Source organism: Micropterus salmoides, unplaced genomic scaffold, assembly GCF_014851395.1.
Source record: "Micropterus salmoides isolate LMB-PRFRI ecotype aquatic unplaced genomic scaffold, ASM1485139v1 Ms_hic_scaffold_10, whole genome shotgun sequence".
NCBI classification, from domain to species: Eukaryota; Metazoa; Chordata; class Actinopteri; order Centrarchiformes; family Centrarchidae; genus Micropterus; species Micropterus salmoides.
Window position 1 is genome coordinate 2,282,517 of NW_024040041.1, and position 15,272 is coordinate 2,297,788.

General features: G+C 44.8%; 1 protein-coding gene across 2 annotated transcripts; it reads left to right on the plus strand.

Annotated features, from left to right (window-relative positions):
- Positions 1-411: 411 nt before the first annotated feature.
- cog1 (component of oligomeric golgi complex 1) lies at positions 412-14,575 on the plus strand. 2 transcript variants are annotated; one of them, XM_038739383.1, is made up of 15 exons: positions 412-771; positions 1,103-1,350; positions 1,535-1,716; positions 1,992-2,168; positions 2,719-2,875; positions 3,878-4,088; positions 4,180-4,546; positions 7,216-7,664; positions 8,794-8,940; positions 9,033-9,194; positions 9,730-9,854; positions 10,789-10,897; positions 11,084-11,193; positions 11,719-11,800; positions 14,345-14,575. In XM_038739383.1, the coding sequence occupies exons 1-15, from the start codon at positions 466-468 to the stop codon at positions 14,483-14,485; spliced, it is 2,973 nt and encodes a 990-aa protein (XP_038595311.1). In that variant the 5' UTR covers positions 412-465; the 3' UTR covers positions 14,486-14,575. The 2 variants fall into 2 exon arrangements, with proteins under 2 accessions (XP_038595311.1, XP_038595319.1); XM_038739391.1 differs by having other exon boundaries at positions 14,348-14,575.
- The last annotated feature ends 697 nt before the right edge of the window (positions 14,576-15,272 follow it).

Sequence of the window (15,272 nt, forward strand, 5' to 3'; positions counted from 1 at the left end):
CAGGTAGAAGGTGAGCATTCTAAAACTCTCAGGCATTCTGTGCTGCTTTCAGATCTGTTCCTCCTGTAGATCAACTTCTCTCATGGAATATCATCCCTGCTGAGTCAGCACACATGCCGCCATGATTTAGTCTTCCCTCCTCTTTTGAGTCTTTGTTTGGGGAGGTAACCTCTTTAAATGTGACTGTGGCACCTCAATGATTAATGAATTCATTGTAATTCAGTTAACTCAGTGTTTCAGCAGGTTTTCTCATGATGTACATTGGGATGATTTGATTGGCTAGGGGAGTGGGTAGGCGGCACCTAACCCAACGCCGCATCTTCTCTGACAGACAGCTCTGATGGCCAATAAGCACATCATACTCGGTTGTCGTCACATTTTTGCTTACGTGGAGGCAGGAAGTGGAGTACTGCAGGTCTTCCGGGTTGGAGGTCCTATAGCATCCGAAGTTGTTTTGGAGGCGCGATGGCCGAGGACCCTGCGCTGGCTCTCCGGGTCTCGGAGATCAAGGACCCGGCGGTACTCTTCGAGCGCTACAACACCGAGGAGATCCGCCGGATCGAACGCAAAGTCCGCGGGGAGATCGAGCAAAAGAAGGAGGAGCTGAGGCAGATGGTGGGGGAGCGGTACCGGGACCTGATCGACGCCGCGGACACCATCGGAGAGATGAGGCAGTGCTCGGAGAGCGTCGTCCAGTCCATCCAGGACATGCACCAGTACTGCCTCAGGCTGAAGCAGGGCAAGCCCAGCGCGAGCAGCTGCAGACAGGAGGTGGGCTGCTCACCTGACTACAGGTGTTGAACCTGCGTCAGAGCCGGATGAGCTCCGTTAAATAACATTATCTTTAATGAAATTTGAGGACATACCTCCTTAATATAGACAGTGGAATGCACTAAGTTTAAACCACAGTCAGCTTTATAGAGGATTCTTTACTCTCACATGATGACCCGAAATGAGCACACATCTCACACCTCCTAATGTTCGTGTACACCACCACATTGTCACCACATCCTCTTGTGTTTGAGCTTCTCCCTCTCCCTACACATGTTACCTGAAGTCTTTTTGGACTTGTACGTAACTATGCAGTGTGTGTCTGCTGCAGAGCCAGAGGCAGTGGCAGGAGAAGTTCTACACCATGGCCTCTCAGATCAAGCTCCTCTTGGAGATCCCTGAGCGCATTTGGAGCGCCATGGAGGCATCCCAGTACCTCCAGGCCACCCAGCTCTACCTACTCTGCTGCCACCTGCACAGTCTGCTGCAGCTGGATGCCGCTACAGGGGGCCACTACAGCCCCATCTTGGCCCGCTTCCCCATCCTGGTACGGCAGGTAGCCACCACCGGACACTTCAGGTACTCGGTTTTTCTTACTTGTGTCTTTGGGGAGACATAATGTCATCTAATGAAAGTTCTGCTTGGGGGGTAGTGATTCTAATAGAGAAACCCTAGGCCTCAGACCCAAAAGAAATGGATCCACTTGCAGCAGACAGAACTAGATCCAGTAAGCAAGCAAAGTAACTAGTCTGTCTTCTTGCAGATCCACCATTCTCCTGGACAGCAGGTCTCTCCTGCTGGGCCGTGCGGTGTCGGACCAGGCCATTGCTGAGGCCCTGGTGTCCACCATGCTCCTGGAGGACAGCTCACCACGTCAGGCCCTGGCCGACTTCTTGCTGGCCCGCAAGGCCTCCATCCACCAGCTGCTCAACCAACCACAGCATGGTATTCTACCAAAGTCAACATGTGTTCAGTTCAAATCCAGCTAAATTATCTCTTTGCACTTCAAATAAAGAGCAGGTCTAGACTATCCTCTTTGTACGCACTTTAAAATGCGCCATAATAATATTTTTATGCAAAAGTCATGAAGCAAGAAATGTTGCTTGAAGGCTTTTGCTGTAAAGCAGAGCAGGACGTGTTGTTTGCAGTATCCTTATTTTGGAAGTGAAGCAACAATGACCCATCAGAAAAGTTGACAAAAACATGCGTATTTGGTCCAGGTGCAGGGATCAAGGCCCAGGTGTGCAGCCTGGTGGAGCTGCTGGTCACCACTCTGTTCCAGGCCTATGCCGTCTTCTACCTGCCCCCAGAGGGAGGCCCTAGGCCGGGGGAGGGAGCTCTGAGTTGTGGTATGCTCTTCTCTATCCTGGAGAACGTCACCTCCACCGCACCTGCAGGTAAACAGCTGGGATGTCCCGGAGATCAGGCTGCCTTTACTGTTTCCTTACTGAGAGCTATTTAAACAGGTCTTAGACAGAAATGATCTTTTATTTTTCCCTATAACCCGTAAGCTGTTTGAGCTGTGTTTCCACTCCCTTAACAGGCTTTTGGATTAGGCACTTCATGTCTTAGCCTGTTATATTTAGAATATAGTAGGCTACTGAGACGTGCCATTATTAGGCATATCAGTTGTACTATACATGTTTGGGGTCAGTTTTGTTTTTTATCTAGCAAATTGAATAAGTTTTATTTCTCTATTGTTCTAGAGGGGTGAGAACCATGTTGCACTGTTAATACTGAAGAAATTGAATTGAATTATGACTGTAGAAGAAGAGGAGTGTTTTTATGCACCAATTGCATTACAGGAGTTTAAATACAGTATGTCTTCAAATGCACTGGAAGTGGAAAGTATGAAAATCAGAGTTAACAGACAGTGTGTGTTTACTGAAGCATAAAAATCCAGAGATGAAGAAAAACGTGAGCCCATCAATCCATCTCTCCCCGTAGCTAAAGGCAGGAGGGTGTTGCAGGAAGAGACGAGTACAGGCAGCTGGTTCAAGTACCTGCCTCCCTCCCTCACTGAGTTCCAGCCCGCCCTTCGCACCCTGGCTCAGCCGATCCAGAGAGAGCAGCTCCGGGACACCCTGCAGCAGTGGATTGATACGTAAGCGCTAACCAATCAGGACACTGCACTGTGTTACGTGTGTTTCATAGTTTGACATAAATGACTAGTTATTAGAGATTGGTTGAGTGATTTTTGTCAGGAGTCAGGCTCCTGCTGTTCTCACAGAGGTGGATTTATAACGAAGCAGAGAAAAGGATATCACTTCCAGTTCATAGCCTGATTGCTGGCTCTCTTATGCAGCTTTGTAAAATAATTCTTCTGCTTTGTGATTACTGTAATTCATATACAGTGGCATCTCTTTAGCTCAACAGCAAACAGAACCAGGCCTCTAAATCACATTTTCCCCTGTTCCCCGGTTAATGCAAACTCAGCTCCTCTGTTTAGCTGCTGTCTTGATAAATTGATAATGCACATTTCCACAGCACTAATTCCATCAGAACAACAGAGCCGTGTCACATCACCCTCTGCTGCTCTGAGCCTCTCTTCACTAATAGAATTACTTTGTTCGTTCATTCCTCATTTTCAATCCCTTCTGCTCTGCCGTTTGATCATTGTTAGCTGCAGTTAAACACTTCTTGCTGCTCAGATGTTCCCCATGAAACACGTTGCGGTGGCTCGTTGGGCATAATCCCTCCCTTTGCTGGCAGCAGCTAGGAAACCACAAAGTAAAAGCAACTGGAATGAATGACTGAAACAGTATTTCTGTTGAAAAGAGAAATTCAGAGTAGCAGAGCGGTGAGTATGACATGCCTCTGTTCCATCATGATGAAATTAGTGCTGTGGAAATGCACATCATGCTGAATTTCCCATGTGCCTTGTGTTATTTCAGGTCATTTCACATGCTTTTCACCCGGCCTATATTATTTGCGACGTCTCCAGTATTTGAGAATGTACTATATATTTATTGATTGAAACAGAAGTATGAAGGTGTTTTCCTTTCTTTTGGATTTGTAAAAAATGATCAATCATCAAAACGATCATTGATTGGTTTTCTGTTAATAGCTAATTAAAAAGCCTTTGGACTATTTCTTCTGCTCTCAGCTGTAAAGAGGACATCTGCCGTGGCGTTGGCAGCCTTCTGGTCTATGTGAAGACCCTGAAGGGGTTGGCAGCCATTAGAGACGCTGTGTGGGACCTCCTGTCCACCGACTCCATCAGTCAGCACTGGGGCACTGTGTGCCAGCGGCTGCTGGAGCGCCCCCTGGCTGTCTGGGATGACTTCCTCCAGCAGCTGTTCCTTCAGCGCCTGCAGGTCAGTGCTCCTGGCTTCATAGTTATTATTGCAGTTTAAAAAATTGTACATATTGTAATATTCCAGTGATTCCTTCTGCTCATTCCCCTAGGCCATCACCAAAGAAGAAACTGAAGCCATCTCAGCCAGCTCCATTCAGCTCCTCACCTCAGCTGTGAGGGATTTGGAGGGGGGCCAGACCATTTATACTTCTTCAGGTACCAACCCTGGCTCCAGCCGTGGGATGCAGTACGAGGCAGATGTGGCCTCCTTCCTGTGGTCCGAGTCTCCGGGGGACCTGCTGAGCGATGCAGGCTGGATCAGCGTGACCCAGCGGGGGCAGCAGCACCAGAGGAGTAGCCTGGCCATGAAGACCCAGGCCCTGACACCCTGTGTTCAAAACTTCTGCTCCTTCATGGATGCTAAGCTAAAGGTCAGACTGGATGACCTCCAGCACTACCTTCCCTCCCAGGATACAGGTAAGGGCATAGGTGTCATTTACACTGAGGACACTGGGGACATGTCCACACTAGGGCTGCACGATTTGGAGAAAAAGTCATATTGCGATTATTGTGAACAATATTGCAATTTGCGATTGTGATTGCGATTCGATTATAATGGAACAAATGCTAATATGAGTCTACTTACTTGATTATCAAGGAAAAAGCACAAAATACTGACATTTTGAACAAAGTTAAACGATAAACAATATTTATATCAGTAACCAGTAAAACAGAACTAAGGGAGCATGTTGGTCTACGGAGGAGGCGGCTAGAAGGAGCAAATATTGGCATCCTGGCTCTGGCTAAATCTACATCTGTCCACTGCAGAGACTCTATCTACAGCCTGGAGGAGGAGCTAGTATACATCAGTGTATTGGTATAATATTATAACATTAAATAAAGAGTAGCCTATAATGTTCAGTTAATAGTATACTGTAAGAATAACAATAATAGCTATATTAATTACTGCATTCATTATAATTTCATATAATAGAATACTATTTTACCACTAGTTGAATATTAAATCCAGTTACAGCTGTTTAATTTCTGTGGTTTTTATTTAAACCTTGTGCAAGAAAAAGGCTCTACATCGGTCTCTAATTTGTTAATGCTCTAACTAACTTGTCAATAATCATATTGTTCATCATTTGAAAGTTTGCTGTAGTACGTCAAACCTTTTTTAATGTCCCGCCCCATCCAGGCTTTGATTGGTCGGTTGACTAACATGCACGTCGGCTTTATGAAAAGTTGAACAACAAAAGGCACCGATACAGCTAATGTAAAATGGCAGCGAGCCAAAACCAAACCTTCCTCATCTTCTCCCAGTTTTCTTCTGTCTGTCCGCTTCAGCTGCTGACGATGTCTCTCTGTCTCTGTCATAGAGGGACTGGCAATTCTCTCGTTGCTCCGGTGACTAGTCCAACTATGTTTTTAACGATTAGCGGGGAGGGGGGGTCTATGATAGGCTGTTATCTTAAAAGTTACTTGCACACTGACCATGAATCATTTTTCTGATTGGACAGTAGGCCCATATGTTTGTAGAGCCACATGCGAGAGCCCGGTGTGGGCGGAGATAATGTGCAGACTGCAGCGCACACAGAGAAGAGAGTGTCACATGCAGCTTTTCTGTTTTATTAAATCGCACACTTTTTGCGGTTATGTAATTGCACATGACGACGTCTCGATTGCGATTAGATTAATCACGCAGCCCTTGTCCCCACCACTTTTTGAAAGTATTTGTTAAAAATGTTCTGAAAAATAGCTTGCACTAAGAAATGTTAACTAACAAATGAAAATGGTTTGAGAAAGGTTTATTTGCACAATATGAAAACATGCAATGCAATTTAAATAGAGTTTCCCTTCACATAAAAAATACCCTAAGAGCAGATAATTTCTCCAGACTGCAGAAAATTATGAGTTTAATGCTCAAAATCTTCTAGGGGAGGACCCGAAGAACCCCACTCATACATTTCAGCATCAAATATTTCTTCAAAACACTGCAAAAAATGTCTTGTTCTCGTGCATCCTCACGTCTCATGACCCAAATGTATCATCATGCCCCTCATCTGAGCCCTTATGTCCCCACCACTTTTCAGCACAAAGGGACGCCCTTGGGTAAGGGCAGTACAAACTTATCTACTGTGTGCTAGTCTTCTTTAGGACAGGGATTGCGTGTTCAGTCCCAACCTAGTCTCCATGGGGTGGTGTAGTTCTGAATGCAGAACACCTGTTACTAATCGGGCCGATCAGTCATGTAGCCTGAGGCTGAGGTCGTCATTGTCTTCCACTGGCATTCATCTACTGTACAATCTGGCCGATACCGACATTGTTTTTGTTGTTTTTATCCCCACTTTTGTGCCAGGGAAACAAAGACATCTTCATTATAAAATCTTTCACATTCTTTCTTTCTTTTTTTTTGGCAAATAACACCAGCGCAGAACTGATTCAACATTTATCGGCCCAGCCCGAAGTTTGGCCGATAAATCACAGGTCTCTCCTCACGATACAGGTGGTGCTGAAAGAGTTATGGCATTATGACTGTTTAATGGGGCTAATTGCAGAGGTGCTATAACTGGCAAGTTAACTAGCAATATAGCCAGCAAAATGCTAGCGTTAGCCAGCCCAACTAGCCTGCCATGCTAAACCCACTTGAGTGTTGAGTCCTGCAGAGTAATATCTCAAGAACTACTTGATTGATTTCCAGGAAATGCTGTCCACACATTTGTACTTTCCAGAAGAATCTCAGGGAAATTTCCCGGCGGGTCCTAATTTTCACATGTCCAGTGACAGATTTTGACTCAGTGTCGATCACTTGACTTTTACTCCAGTGCCACCAGCAGATAGACAGTTGAGGGTAGAAAAGCAACAACTATTGGATAACATTCCCATCAGTCTCAGCTGGACGCTGTGTTTACTGCTAATTAGTAAACATGCTAAAGAATGTAATGATGGTAATATACCTGCTAAACATCTGCATGTTAACATTGTCATTATGAGCATATTAGAATAATGACATTAGCATTTAGCTCAACGCTGCTAGCATGGCTGCAGACACAGTTCAGCGTTTAGATCTGCCCTTTAGTAAATGTATACAGAACATCACATCCGCAGTAGTGATAAATGTTGTTTCTCGCTGTGCTCGACAGGGTCTGACTCCATCTCAGCCACCTCATCGGGTCCCACTGAGAGCTCATCAGCGTCCTCTTTTAACCGCTTCACGGACTCGCCGGCAGTGGAGGAGGCTTTACGGGAAGGCTGCCTGGCCTGTGTTCACCACATCCTGTCCTCCATCCGCTCTGAACTGGCCACAGCCTCACCGGACCCCAGCCCCGCCCGCCTCAGTTCAGTCCTTTTCATGGCCAGGCTGTGCCAGTCTATGGGTGAACTCTGCCCTAACCTGAAGCATTGCATTCTGGGAAAACAGAGCGGGGCCGAGGCCACAGCGAAGGGAACACCCAGACAGGGCAAGAAGCTGGGCAAAGCCAGGCCTTCAACAGATGTCAGCCCCGCCCAGGCGACATGGGCAGGCCTGAAGGAGGAGTTTCTCAACTGCAGTATGGATGCGTACCGCATCTGGAGCTCCGCCCTCTCCAAAGTCAGACACTGTCAGAAACCTAGATGTATATATGTGAAATGATATTTGCTGCATGTGGTATGAAGTCTGTTCTGTAGAACAGATCAGTCTGTTACATAGACTCAGATTTAGGATAGCGAGGGGTAATAAACTGTAGAGGTCTTTATTTTGGAACAGTAAAGGTAACAATTGAATCTAAGCACAGACGTTGATTTACTAGCTTTTTGGAGCGTGGAACTGCATCTTCCAATCAAGGATCGCATACACCATTATCATTCGACACCAGAGAGCACCTTTGAACAGAGACAGGGGTTACCATCTCTCCTCGTATATGGCCAGACTCAGCAGGGATTAGCAAATACCTTTACATCACTAAAATCAGGCTCTAAACATTTCACATTGTGAAACTTTGTTTCAGTGTTTCACACCGGGGAAAGAGATACCTCTGAGCTGCGTTTATGGATTATCTGTCACTTGGGGGCTGCGAACAAGCTGAAAACTCAACATCTGACCTTATAACATTTTGGTGTTAGCAAACATTTATACATTCAACAGGCACAAGGCGTCATTAGCATTATATGGGGAAAAAATAATCTGAGCTCAATCTCTAATTACTAGCGTTCACTCTCAACTTTATCTCATGTTGTTCATTTAGCAAATGGATGACTTGGATGTCATCATGTGACCTTAATGTTCTTCAGGAATTTAGTATCAGTATTAGTGTCATTCCCCCTCTACAGTCTTTAGCTCACAGAAATGGTTGGACAGCTTAATTTCCAGCTACAGCAGGCAGCTGTTTTCACTGAAGAAGCTCTGATAAACCCACCATAGCAGAGTTAGTGACTAGCTATTAAACACACAGCAGAATTTAACAGCTAAAAAGACAGATATTTTCTCAGGAGTTGGGGGAGTCAAAATCAGAGCTGAAAGGAGAGTAATATTGAATTTACATTCATCAGGTGTTGCTCTTTGTCTGCTTTGTAAAATGGCAACTGTATGCTAACATATTAACCACAACAACTTTACAAGCGGAAAATGTGTCATTGTTGTGTTTTGTTGCGCGGCCCCCAAAATATCGATGAATGCAACTGTAAATCATGTTGGAATTGTTTCAAGACCTGCCTAGTAACACTGAGTGCTGTTGTGACAGGTTCTGCTGGATAAGTTTGGCACAGCACTGCATGCCGAGTCTGCCGGTGCCATCCTAACAACAGCAACAAACTGGGAGGATCTGGAAATCCAAGAAGAAGCAGAGTCGGGGAGCAATGTCACATCTAAAATCCGTCTTCCAGTCCAGGTCAGCCACTTAACGCAGCCTCTAACTGACAGCGAGCGCAATGATTTCTGATTCCATTCAGCGATCTGATCTGAAACTTCTGTCTTCTGCAGCCGTCTTGGTTCGTGCAGTCAATGCTGTTCCAGCTGTGTGTGGAGGTGAACAGGGTGGGAGGCCACGCTCTGCCCCGGCCCACTCTGCAGGAACTTCTGCAGGCCTGTCTGGCTCAGGCTCTGCACCACTACCACAGCCTCACACAGCAGGCAGGCAGCGGGGTAACACACACACACACACACACACACACACACAACACACATATACACACACAGCGATTTGTGTTGTAGCCTGAACTCTAACCTTCAGTTAGCTTGACATGGATCTAACATTTGTCTTGTGACCTATAGATTGCTGAAGGGACAAACTTGAGCCTAGATTAGGGTATAGTGAGATAATTTTTCCCAAGATAAACACAGCGGGACATGTCTGACTGACATTTTCGTAGTCTGTTCAAAAGACAGAAGGGCTGGTTTGTGTCGACATGATTTTATGGCCCAAGTTTTCTTCTTTCAATTTTGTCTTCAGATTGTGTCCTCTCTGAAAGGCATGGGGTAAGTTAGACAGCAGTTATAATCTCACACGGCCCAGTAGTAACTGGCAAAAGGAGGAGTTCAAAGAAGAAAAAGTAAGGAGGACATCAGAAGGGAAACAGGATAAAAGAGAAGGGGAGTAGTGGACTGTTTTTATTCATTAGGATGCCCATTAGCTTCCTGAATATCTCTGCTTTGTTTTTGCTCTTCCTCCATCCTCCAGGAGTGTGTATTCCCCATGACTCAGAACAGAGCTTTGCAGCTGTTGTTTGACCTCCGTTACCTCAACACCACACTGGGAAGCAGACAGGAGGAGGGCAAGAGCTCCCGATCCCACCAAGACCCCAGGTAACGTCCTTTTCCCAATTTCATGAAATGCAGACATTTTTGTGTTTTATCTTCAAGGGTAGCGTACCAACCTGGCAAAGCAGAAAACTGCTCCAGGGGCCATGAAAATATTGGATCTGATCCTAAAGGATCTGTGGAAAACCTACCCAAACCAGCATAAATACATTTTCTAAAAAAGGAGGCCCTACCTGAAGAGGACCCGGGCACATTCCAATAGACACAAGGATAATTACACCCTATCCTGAATTAGACACAATGTAAATAAGTTAATTCCAAAAATGTTTCATGCTTCAAATATTAATTTATAGAATTAGTGGAAAGTGCTCTTTTCACTTCCTGCACCAACAATAAATAAATATATTGCTGTAGCCAACTGAGTGACAGATTTTTTTATATAATTTGGCTCAGGTTGTAGAGCAGGTCCTCTAAATGTTCATGGGCACTGAAACCCATATTGCTCCCCAACCACTGGGGATGCACAAGCCAGTGCATTCCTAATTAGCGGTCCCAAGCCCAGATAAAGGAAGAGGGTTGGCATAAAAAGCCTATGCCGAATCAAATGTGCAGATCATCAGATCTCCATGCCAGGTTGGAAAGAGATGGTCTGCTGTGGCGGAGAAGATGGGATCTCACTTTTTTAACCGAGACCACCTGATTTCCTGAAGACAGATGGAGGATCAAAAGCATTTTATTGGAGAGCTACATTGTCAGTAATGCAAACATTAGCAAACACGGGCATTTTTAAAATGATAATGTGATCATGGCTTTAGAAAAAGTATTCATGATTTGTAGTTGAATTCCACAAACTTTCATTTGATATTTTCTCACGGTTTTGTTTCTGTGTTTTGGTTGTTAATTCTCCCTTTAAATGAGAAACCCGACAGCATTAGACAGGTCTCTGAAAGCTGTCAACGTTGTGGTGTGTGTCCTCCAGATTCAGTGAGGTCTGCGATTGGCTGGAAGGTTACATCGATCCGTTTGACCTGGATGTGTTCACACCTCCTCTGAACTCCAACCTCAACCGCCTGTCCCAGAGGACCTCGGTACTTTATGCCCAACCACAAACCCACACAACAAAGAAACACACAGTTTAGTTGGAGCTTCATTGGTTGTAGCTTGGCATTTCCACTGCATGCATTTACATTCTGCCTCTTTTGTCTCTACTACTATACGGTGCTGCTCTGTTTCCTAGTGTTGTTGAACGAGCTTGATGTGATGGTGTGTTCCAGGTGCTGCTGGGGCTGCTGGCAGGCTCAGAGAAGCAGTTTCCCTCACGGAGCAGCAGCGTAAACTCCCAGGAACCTTTTAACATCCTGCCGCTGGCCAGCAGCCAGATCAGGTCAGAGGTGAACACTAGCTCACAGTGATCACAGATACTCTGTGGAACATTAAGGCAAATATGACACCTTTGAATAACAGCTGTAGATGATACCCTGTGATGTTACCCTCTGAGCTACAAAAACACACAATCCACTTGCAGGTATAGAGAGATGTTAATGAGTAAAATATCTTGTCCCTCATAAGGCAGAGTACAGACACCGGTTAGCAGAGAGCACATGAACCAGACAGCAGCCAGAAGGAATTAGCGTTAATTAGTAACTGCTTATATAGTCTGCCACCATGTAAGTTTGTGTCATGCTGTAGAGTCATATTCCAAGATGTTGTACATCTGTTAAAGGGAATCAATTTGAAAGTTAGAGCCATGTATCAGCAGAGGCCTGGTTATTAGCGGAACTTCAGCTCCAATATCAAATGGTAAATGGTCTGTGCTTGTGTAGCACCTTTCTCTCTATCTCTACTTTTTAATCAAAGGTCATATAATCAGAAAAACAGTATTTCATGCCCCATGTTCTGTCCTCTGCAGGTTCGGTTTGCTGCCTCTCAGCATGTCGAATGTGCGTAAATCCAAGTCTGCCACCAGGAGCAGTGATGCTCCTCACCAGCCGGTGAGTAACGGAGCTCGGATCCAGCGTCTTAGTCTGACTTTGTGTGCTAGTGTTGTTGTTTCATATGCTGTCAACCACAGTATGTCTTCATTTCTCTGTTGCATTGTTGTGGGTTAATGTTGTCTGTTACACCCTCTGCCTTCCCAGCATTTTTGAGTGCAGGAAACCCAGGCAAGTTCATCAGTGTGGGTTTATATTTGTGTGTGTTTGGTTGTATTGTCAGTAGTTCCTTGGTTGACCTTTGGTGCATTTGCAGTGTAACAGTGCAATATTTACTAATGAAATGAGTCTTGAGTCAGATGGGTTGAAGATAAAGAATGCTGTCCTGCTCTGCTCTCACTAATCTCCCACACTACTGGGCTCATACTGTAGTTCAGGATCAGACTGTTGACTGGATAATTTCACTGGGCAGCAGCAACACTGACCTTTGGGCATTAGTAGGTGTTTGAGTAGACCAATCCCATCTTGAGATCGCACATTGTCACTAAAGGCTCTACGCAGCTCAAATTGGGATTTGCTTGAAAACGGTCACTTTATGATTCCCTAGGATACGCTGCTGACACAATTGGGAAATACTCTTGTTTGCTGTCTTACCAACAGTCGGATGACAACATCAATATCAGTTTTGCTTTAGAGCTATTAGAAGCTTAATTGTATCACTTAGGACTGAGCATGGCCAGCAGTTTCCCCCTGTCTCCATTCTTTGTGCTAAGCTAGGCTAAACATGTCCCACCTCTGTACTGGATACTTGGAGATAAAATCTGTTTCTGATCTTTTAATCTGATTAATGATAAGATGGCAAACTTCTAAATATTTCCAAAATACAATGTTTCCAAAATTGCCAGACTCCTCGGTGGTGCACGCATAGACACCAGAATAATCTGTTCTGTAAGGTGTTCCATACTGACGCTTGCAGTGACTGATGCCACGAGGCTGCTCCCACTAGATCATTTGCCTTTGTGTGCATCCTTTAACTATAAGACCTACAGGACCCACTACAGTCATGCATTTGAAATACTGAAGTGTCAGCATGCCACACACAGCCAGGGTCTACATAGCCCAGACTGTCATCCCACGTATCACAGTCCTGGATTGATTTTAAAGTTGTGCCGGAATACCATTTTGCTGTACACCGTGGTGAAACCTTCTGGTGCTACAAACACCCCCGACATGCTGACTGTTCTATTACTGTCATTAATGCAACTACTGTGATTTTCAAGAAACTTTTTGTTTGTGCAGCTCTGCAGCTACCAGAATGAGTGTTTTTGCTGTTGCTCTACGTCATTAAACCACGGTTATGCCGCGCGATCATGCACAGGAGACGCTGGTGCCAACAGGAAGTAGCCCTGTAGTAGTATTTTATTGGTCCAAAACTGGCTTCACTGCTCTCCATTCAAACCAGCGGGGTGGCTTCATCCAGTAAAATACTGTCTATGACTGGAGCGTGGCTACGTTATTAGAGAGAGAGGGAGCATCCATTTTACATGACTGACAAACAGGAAACCTGTGGCCTCAAGATCACATACATTCTGCGTGTTATTGGCCAGCTTCAGCTCTGCCCATGGTATTTGTTAGTAGTAGTAGTATTAGTAGAGCAGAGGGGCAGGTGGTGCTAGGGCCTAACTGAACAATAGCCGAGCCATGGTCCATTGCTATTACATTCTCTGTGCTTTTATTTTTTTAACCATTAATATATGAAAACACAAATTGATGCATAGACTAAAAGACACAGACTAGATGCTCCATTCAAGGTAATTACTAGTCAACTGTCTTAAACCTTTAATAACCAACCTGCTTTAGTGTGTGTGATAGTGGTTCCTTTGCATTTGATTTCAACAAAGTTGCAACATACTGTGGTTTAATAAGACAAATTGTGTGAAGTAATTTTACTATATTTCATTTCTAATTGTACAGAAAGTAATGTCTCCTACAACTGGGACATTTTAGTCACTCAAGGGCTCTTAAAATTCACACTCACTGGACGGTCTTTGTGATCTTGTTAGTGACTTTGAAGGTAGACGTAAAGTAAAAATCAGAAATTACCCCGACCAAAAAGGTCTCTCCCATAAAATGAATGCTAAGCTCCTTAAACCAAAGATGCTGGAGGTTTCTCCGTTGCTCACAGACGTGAGTGCTGCTCAGTGCTGCCACTGGTGGCTACAAGCATACTAGTGAATAAAACTGTATACTCTTTGTACTATGAATATCTTCTGCCTACCATGGAAGAGGATTAGGGACACATGTGAAAAATGTATTTGAATTTCAGAATTCTGACTTTAAACTCAAAACTTTCACATGTGGCAATAATCCTCTTCTGTACCTTTTTATTCTTCAGAGCAAATTATGTTTTTTTTTTTGTTACTTTGCCTGATGTATTTTCAACATCCTTCCCCTAATGACTTCTGTGAGCCCTTGAATGACTGAAATGTCCAGATTCCAGGAGATGGCAAAGGACCAGGATGTTTAGTTGACTTGCCAGTTAAGATGACTAACAGGACAAACCACCAAAACCTCAGAAAACTTGACATTTTCTCTTTCCTCCAGCAGGCACTTCCGTCCTCCACAGCAGACCGTGAGGACAGCTTCCGGCCGGGCAGCCTGTTCAGACAGCTCGCTGATAAGGATGAAGACATGGCCGCTCCCTCTTTATTTAAACTCAGCTGGCTGTCTGGCATGGCCAAATAGCCCGTAATTGCTCAAGACTTTTTATTTGCCTTTGCAGAAACTTTATAAAAATAACATGTATAGTAAAAATAATTTTGTCTTTCGAAGAAAGTGACTTGTGTGATTTAATTTATACTTTAATGATGCAAATGAGACTAAACATCCAAAGAAGTTTAAAATCAAGGGCAACTGGACTTGGTTGAAGATACTGGAAGACGTTTCGTCCCTCATCCAAAGGACTTCTTCAGTTCTGACTGACTGGCAGGGAAACTCAGCTATTTAACCTCAGTGGGGTCGTTGGCCCGGGTCATCGATACCGCTGGTTTGTTAGTGTTCCTTGTTGCTGTGACGACAGTCGTTACAGTCGTTAAGACTACCTGTGGCCAAGACTGAACGACCATCGTTGGTATCTTCACCTGAGGCCAGTAGGTTACGTTTGTTGAGTTTCCTGGGAAGTGATGAAAGGACAGCATTGTAAGTGGGGGATAAGTGGTGGCGTAGACCCCCTCCCCTGTTCAATGACGGCTTCTCCACCCTGGTGTAGATGCTTCCTTGACACCTCTTTCAAACCATCCATCTTCTCTGTCTAAAATGTGCACCTGGTGGTCCTCAAACGAGTGTCCTCTGTCCTTCAGATGTAAGTAGACTGCAGAGTCTTGACCTGAGGAGTTGGCCCTTCTGTGTTGAGCCATGCGTTTGTGTAGTGGTTGTTTAGTCTCCCCAATATACAGGTCTGTGCATTCCTCACTGCATTGGACCTGTCCTTTCATCACTTCCCAGGAAACTCAACAAACGTAACCTGTTGGTC

Coding starts and splice junctions, on each gene's coding strand:
- cog1 (XM_038739383.1), top strand. CDS start 466: ATGGCCGAGGACCCTGCGCTGGCTCTCCGGGTCTCGGAGATCAAGGAC. Junction 772..1,102: donor CGAGCAGCTGCAGACAGGAG/GTGGGCTGCTCA, acceptor TGTCTGCTGCAG/AGCCAGAGGCAGTGGCAGGA. Junction 2,169..2,718: donor CACCTCCACCGCACCTGCAG/GTAAACAGCTGG, acceptor CTCTCCCCGTAG/CTAAAGGCAGGAGGGTGTTG.